Source organism: Arachis ipaensis, chromosome B03, assembly GCF_000816755.2.
Source record: "Arachis ipaensis cultivar K30076 chromosome B03, Araip1.1, whole genome shotgun sequence".
NCBI lineage: Eukaryota > Viridiplantae > Streptophyta > Magnoliopsida > Fabales > Fabaceae > Arachis > Arachis ipaensis.
Genome location: NC_029787.2, coordinates 115,883,646 through 115,891,433, shown reverse-complemented (window position 1 = coordinate 115,891,433; position 7,788 = coordinate 115,883,646). Strand labels below are relative to the sequence as shown.

Genomic DNA, 7,788 nt, shown 5'->3' with positions numbered 1-7,788 from the left:
CTGGGGAACAAAAATGATTTTATTGCATTGATAAACACTGCCGCTTCTTCTTGTTCGTACGAGTGAGGGAGCATTATTAACTTGTTAAGGGAGTGCCAAAACTTCACAATTGTTGATTACCATTAGACCGACTTTACATAGAAGGTTGATATGATATCCCCTGATCTATATATATGACGTGAAGGACTGGAGTAAGGAGTAGTGTTTTATCTTTTAAGTTGGCAGGCAATGTATGATCCAGGTGAGTTTATTAAAATTGAATCTATTTGATGAGCCTAATATATTTTGCAGAGGGCGTTATAGCAGGAGGTACAGCCGGAGTCGTAGTTGAAACAGCTTTATACCCAATTGACACTATAAAAACACGTTTGCAGGTAGGTTTCCATGGTGAAACAATTTACAACAAAGATCGTGGCTTGTGTGTTGATTTTTACAATGTGCAATACTGATCCAACCATAAAATATCCCTATAGTACCAGCTACGCTAGATTCTTCTGTAAAGCATTGCAATTATTTATCTATTTATTAAAGATAGAAAAAAAGAAAAAGGCAACGCTGTAATAAGTTTTTCCTAGGATGCAATTGATCTAGTCGCAATGATCGATATCCAATCATCTATTCTTAATATGTGTGACCTATGTATGCTCCTGATGCCATTTTTATGTTTCTTTTTATAATGTGATCCTTTAAGTTAGTGACCACAGAAATATATTGCCAACAAATAATGATTCTTTTTTTAATAGCAAACAGAATATTCCCATTTGACATTACCATACTGATGATGCTCTCCTCCAATCCAGGCCGCTCGGGGAGGAGAAAAACTAATACTGAAGGGACTTTATTCTGGATTGGCAGGGAACCTTGCTGGTGTCTTACCGTGAGAACCTCATGGATAGCATGATGTTTCAAACATTATAGGTTTTCTATGTTGACTAGACAATCTTAGAATTCTAATCATCTTTGAAAACACTTGGATAGTCATTGGGTGCTTATGTTCATTTCCATTGATGATGATTCAACCAATTAGTGCTTAGTGGCCTAGCTTAATACACTGGCATTTTTCATGAAGGTGCTTTCTATATAAGCTACAAAAACAAGGGAAGTTTGTAAATTCTAAATTCTAACTGCAGAAGCTCATTTTCAGTTATGTCTTTCTCTACAATTCTTTTTATGACTCAGTTGCATATAAGAGTCCTTTTAGTAGAGACATGGATTCAAATAAGCATTGCCAGTAAACTGTGATATCATTCAATTTTTCACTTAGCTTTCAAGATTTTTTGTTGTCTACTTATCAAGGTATGAATTCATAAATTTTTTCTTTAACACCTTGGTGTTGCTTTTAAATGTTTTAGGGCATCAGCTTTATTTGTTGGAGTTTATGAGCCTATGAAGCAGAAACTGTTGAGGATGTTTCCTGAAAACCTGAGTGCTTTTGCTCATCTGGTAAGATATTACCTACATAAACCTTGATCTGAAAATATAGGCATATGAAGATTTACGTTGTTTAAACACGTTACCAATTTTTTAAGTATCATGCTCAAAATGTTTCAATAAATATGTTAAGCTAGCTTTAAAACAAGCCAAGTACCAAGTACATTAACTTCAAGTTTGAAATTTGGCCAGTTGTGATTGACTTATGTACAACAGTTGATGCTATGGTATCATTTTTTTGTTGTGGGGACATACTTTTCTTGATGTAAAGTCCTTGGATAGGGGGTAAAAAATCTTTCAAGATACTCGTAAATTTCATTAGACTGCAGGTTCCATTAGGGGCAATATTGCTGGAACATGCATTTCTTGATGATAAGTTCTTTGTGATATGTTTCTTTTGTCGAGGTAAAACAAAACTCTCACAGGGCTTTTAAATTTTATTAGACTGCAGGTGCCATAGGGGGCATTGCTGCTTCACTGATTCGCGTTCCAACAGAGGTAAATTAGTTCTAATTTGTAAGAATGATATTTCATGGTTGAAAACTGTTTTGCTGGACAACTTGTAAGACTTTTTATCTGAACGATTTCATCTTCTTTAATGCTTCTCAGGTTGTTAAGCAACGAATGCAAACTGGACAGTTTACTTCAGCTGCTGGTGCTGTCCGCTTCATTGCTGCTAAGGAAGGTTTTAAAGGACTTTATGCTGTATGAAACTCCTCACTATGTCTTCCTTTTGAGAAACATTTGACAATCCTATTTTCCATGTGTGATTGTATGCTAAAATCTTTCTTTGACATTGATCTTTGAAACCCAGGGGTATGGATCTTTTTTATTGCGGGATTTGCCCTTTGATGCTATTCAGTTTTGCATCTATGAGCAGATTAGGATGGGTTATATGGCTGCGGTAAATTTCTCAAGCTCTATAGTTATATGTTTTGTTGCACTGTATTTCTTGATGGAGGATGTGACTGCCACTCCATTTTTAGGCCCGAAGAAATTTGAATGATCCAGAAAATGCAATTATTGGTGCATTTGCAGGTAATTAAATATTTATATGACATCAGAAGACTACTCCTATATATATATATATACACACACACACGTGTACACATACTAAGTTGTAGGCTTGTAGCACAACATAGATCCCCACTCTCTTAATTAACCTCTTAAGGTGTGTGATTGCTGCTAGCACAGTAGCACTTAAAGCATTATGCCAGTGTTAAAATGTGATTAACAATCTTGTTTTTCTAGGTGCACTAACTGGAGCTATAACAACTCCCCTTGATGTCATCAAGACAAGATTAATGGTTCAGGTTAAATAATCCTATTTCCTACTACTTTTCTTTTGCTGTATTCTTCCTTTTCAATCTCGTTTTCACATGAGACTCGTATAACGCCATATGCAGAAGATTCCATGTTATGTACTGTAATCCGCATGCAAATCAGTAAGAATATCCAGTTTCAATTATCAATCCATTAACAAAGTTCTCATTTTCCTCCTAAAGGGATCTACAAACCAATATAATGGAATCGTAGATTGTGTTCAAACAATTATCAAGGAAGAAGGACCTAGTGCACTTTTGAAGGTATGGATTTTTGCTTTCTTGGACACACCAGCTTGAGTGGTAACTTTTAGCATGGTCCAAATTCTCACCAAATTATGAACTATACCTTAATCGCTCAGAGCAGGTTCAGAAAGCTATTACCAAAATTGGTTTGCTGATCAGCCAAAATTGAATGCTTCCATTAGTTTGCTGATAAAAAAATTGGTTTGCTGATCAGCCAAAATTGAATGCTTCCATTGGTTTGCTGATAAAAAAATTGGTTTGCTGATCAGCCAAAATTGAATGCTATGAACTTGAACTTGAAATACTCATTGTTCAGTAGGTAGTTTAGAGCAAAGTTTTACAATAAAAGGAGATAATTAACAGAAGAGACATACTCACACCGTAGAGAGACCTGCTATTAAGAACATTAGACTCATCTTATTTTTACTTATTGCGGTTAAGGGTGCTTTATTTTTTTTTAGCAGCAAAGTGTTAAGAATGATCACTATTGACTATGCAACATATATTCTGGATTTTGTGCATTATTTGCATCATGGTGTTACATTCTCGATCCTTTATTGGTCAACATCTAATTATTTTAATTTTTTCAGGTACTACTATTTCAGCACATGAATGATCTGGTCTTAGAGAATATTTGTGACCGTGTGAGGAAAGCTGGGATGATGAAGAAGAAGAAGCAGCAGAAAGAGCAAGTGAAGTGAATTTTGCAGATGAGATAAATGGAATTAATACAGGGCCTCCTTCACCAACTTCATCTATTAATTATTAGAGCAGCAAAAATTGTTCAAATAAGTTAGGAAATTGAATAGGAGTTGCTTGCAATATAGGTCTTTTAATTTACTAGTATGAGGAAAATCATTTAGAGCCCTTTGGATACTCATTAACAACTTTTAATTTATTCAATAGACTTTGTTGATGTATGTTTGTTACTTATTATTATAGTTGATGTATCAATACACTTTGTTTATATTTTGAATTATATTGACTTGCTTGTTTATAGTAGTTTTTTTTTAGTTTCATAATACGATGAATTTGTTTATTTTTTGAAATATTATAAATATTTGAATACAAATTAGATAAAAATTTGTATTAAATTTATATTTATTTTGTATAACATTATAGGTTTTCTATGTTGACTAGACAATCTTAGAATTCTAATCATCTTTGAAAACACTTGGATAGTCATTGGGTGCTTATGTTCATTTCCATTGATGATGATTCAACCAATTAGTGCTTAGTGGCCTAGCTTAATACACTGGCATTTTTCATGAAGGTGCTTTCTATATAAGCTACAAAAACAAGGGAAGTTTGTAAATTCTAAATTCTAACTGCAGAAGCTCATTTTCAGTTATGTCTTTCTCTACAATTCTTTTTATGACTCAGTTGCATATAAGAGTCCTTTTAGTAGAGACATGGATTCAAATAAGCATTGCCAGTAAACTGTGATATCATTCAATTTTTCACTTAGCTTTCAAGATTTTTTGTTGTCTACTTATCAAGGTATGAATTCATAAATTTTTTCTTTAACACCTTGGTGTTGCTTTTAAATGTTTTAGGGCATCAGCTTTATTTGTTGGAGTTTATGAGCCTATGAAGCAGAAACTGTTGAGGATGTTTCCTGAAAACCTGAGTGCTTTTGCTCATCTGGTAAGATATTACCTACATAAACCTTGATCTGAAAATATAGGCATATGAAGATTTACGTTGTTTAAACACGTTACCAATTTTTTAAGTATCATGCTCAAAATGTTTCAATAAATATGTTAAGCTAGCTTTAAAACAAGCCAAGTACCAAGTACATTAACTTCAAGTTTGAAATTTGGCCAGTTGTGATTGACTTATGTACAACAGTTGATGCTATGGTATCATTTTTTTGTTGTGGGGACATACTTTTCTTGATGTAAAGTCCTTGGATAGGGGGTAAAAAATCTTTCAAGATACTCGTAAATTTCATTAGACTGCAGGTTCCATTAGGGGCAATATTGCTGGAACATGCATTTCTTGATGATAAGTTCTTTGTGATATGTTTCTTTTGTCAAGGTAAAACAAAACTCTCACATGGATTTTAAATTTTATTAGACTGCAGGTGCCATAGGGGGCATTGCTGCTTCACTGATTCGCGTTCCAACAGAGGTAAATTAGTTCTAATTTGTAAGAATGATATTTCATGGTTGAAAACTGTTTTGCTGGACAACTTGTAAGACTTTTTATCTGAACGATTTCATCTTCTTTAATGCTTCTCAGGTTGTTAAGCAACGAATGCAAACTGGACAGTTTACTTCAGCTGCTGGTGCTGTCCGCTTCATTGCTGCTAAGGAAGGTTTTAAAGGACTTTATGCTGTATGAAACTCCTCACTATGTCTTCCTTTTGAGAAACATTTGACAATCCTATTTTCCATGTGTGATTGTATGCTAAAATCTTTCTTTGACATTGATCTTTGAAACCCAGGGGTATGGATCTTTTTTATTGCGGGATTTGCCCTTTGATGCTATTCAGTTTTGCATCTATGAGCAGATTAGGATGGGTTATATGGCTGCGGTAAATTTCTCAAGCTCTATAGTTATATGTTTTGTTGCACTGTATTTCTTGATGGAGGATGTGACTGCCACTCCATTTTTAGGCCCGAAGAAATTTGAATGATCCAGAAAATGCAATTATTGGTGCATTTGCAGGTAATTAAATATTTATATGACATCAGAAGACTACTCCTATATATATATATATACACACACACACGTGTACACATACTAAGTTGTAGGCTTGTAGCACAACATAGATCCCCACTCTCTTAATTAACCTCTTAAGGTGTGTGATTGCTGCTAGCACAGTAGCACTTAAAGCATTATGCCAGTGTTAAAATGTGATTAACAATCTTGTTTTTCTAGGTGCACTAACTGGAGCTATAACAACTCCCCTTGATGTCATCAAGACAAGATTAATGGTTCAGGTTAAATAATCCTATTTCCTACTACTTTTCTTTTGCTGTATTAGGTGCACTAACTGGAGCTATAACAACTCCCCTTGATGTCATCAAGACAAGATTAATGGTTCAGGTTAAATAATCCTATTTCCTACTACTTTTCTTTTGCTGTATTCTTCCTTTTCAATCTCGTTTTCACATGAGACTCGTATAACGCCATATGCAGAAGATTCCATGTTATGTACTGTAATCCGCATGCAAATCAGTAAGAATATCCAGTTTCAATTATCAATCCATTAACAAAGTTCTCATTTTCCTCCTAAAGGGATCTACAAACCAATATAATGGAATCGTAGATTGTGTTCAAACAATTATCAAGGAAGAAGGACCTAGTGCACTTTTGAAGGTATGGATTTTTGCTTTCTTGGACACACCAGCTTGAGTGGTAACTTTTAGCATGGTCCAAATTCTCACCAAATTATGAACTGTACCTTAACTGCTCAGAGCAGGTTCAGAAAGCTATTGCCATATTGCAATGGAAAAATCTTCAATTTTCAATGCTTTGTAATGTGCTTTCAAGTTGTTTTTTTTTCTTATTAATTTTAACCTGATTCACTACAGGGTGTTGGGCCTCGAGTACTGTGGATAGGGATCGGTGGTTCGATATTCTTTGGTGTTCTTGAGGGTACAAAACGTTTTCTGGCTGAGAGGCGTCCTACACCTTCAGAGTCTCAGCCAGAAAAGGTTGAATAAGAGATTGTCGCAGCTCCACTTTTCTCGGTGCCATTTTTCATGTGTAATTTGATATAATTTTTGTTATATTCCCTCTCAATTTTAAGCCATAGGAATAAGATTACAGTTTCGTTTGGATAGTTAGTGTAAGGCCTCCACTGAAAGAAACTTATAACAAAGTCTTGTGTAACAAGTAACTTGTTTACGGGAGTATCAAAATTAAGAAAACTAGCCAACGAGGTACAATACTGCAGTATGATATCGTTCAAAAAAGATTTGGGTGTTTTTCAATCTTAAGCAGGAGGAAGGAGTAAACTACACAATTTAACTGAAAAGTGAAAAATATCCTGTGGGAAGGTGAGGCTCTGGTGTGTGACCAACAAAGCGTACCCTAAAATTCACCAACTTCGTTGTTCTTGGGAACGTGATCGCATCTCTCTCATTCTCAGGCGTGTTTTCTCAGAACTAGAAACAACTTCGCATCGCTGTAACTACAAGCTATGGGGGTGACCGCCATTTCCCAAAACGAAATCTTGTCCAATCCTTTAACTTGCTTCCACTCACACTTGCCTCCCTTTGTCACCTTTCCGGCTTTCCCATCATTCAGAGAATACAAAAGCCCACCCAGCAAATACTGCATCATTACCAGCCCCAATTCATTCTCATCTTTTTCCTATACCCCAGTTCTTGGATCATACTCAAACCAGCCACTAGTACCAACCAAACCGTAAACCTTAGTCACGTGCCATCAATGCTAGTCACCGAAGAGGTAGATGTCTCTGGAAGGAATGGGTAGACAATGATTTGGAAGGAATAGGGCTTTGGGGCAGGGAAAGGAGGGAGATGATGGTTTCAAAACTTGGGAGAACGTTAAGGTGGCAACACGGTGTGGGTCGCCATTTGTTTGGTGCTAGTTGCTACCCTGCTGGATGCCGGTCGCAATTGTCACTGTTTACAAATAAAGGCGTTGACATAAATGATATTAAGTACTTTAGTTAAGGAGTTTAACTGATATTAAGTTGTCCCTGTTTAATTTTGATACACCGACTATGTAAAGTGTTTTATAGTCATATAATCAATTCTTGGATACAGGATAAAGAATTCGATAGTCACATAACGTTTGGACCATTAAATGG

The 7,788-nt window shown here is 35.5% G+C and overlaps 1 protein-coding gene across 1 annotated transcript in view; it reads left to right on the top strand.

Annotated features, from left to right (window-relative positions):
* The window catches only part of LOC107633700 (S-adenosylmethionine carrier 1, chloroplastic/mitochondrial), a gene marked incomplete in the record, with an annotated part of 9,532 nt that extends 2,609 nt beyond the window's left edge, over window positions 1-6,923 (top strand). The window contains 10 exon segments of the mRNA XM_021119347.1: window positions 292-374; window positions 801-877; window positions 1,353-1,443; window positions 1,876-1,929; window positions 2,041-2,136; window positions 2,246-2,335; window positions 2,418-2,469; window positions 2,683-2,744; window positions 2,937-3,017; window positions 6,542-6,923. Coding sequence (XP_020975006.1) covers window positions 292-374; window positions 801-877; window positions 1,353-1,443; window positions 1,876-1,929; window positions 2,041-2,136; window positions 2,246-2,335; window positions 2,418-2,469; window positions 2,683-2,744; window positions 2,937-3,017; window positions 6,542-6,673 — 818 coding nt within the window.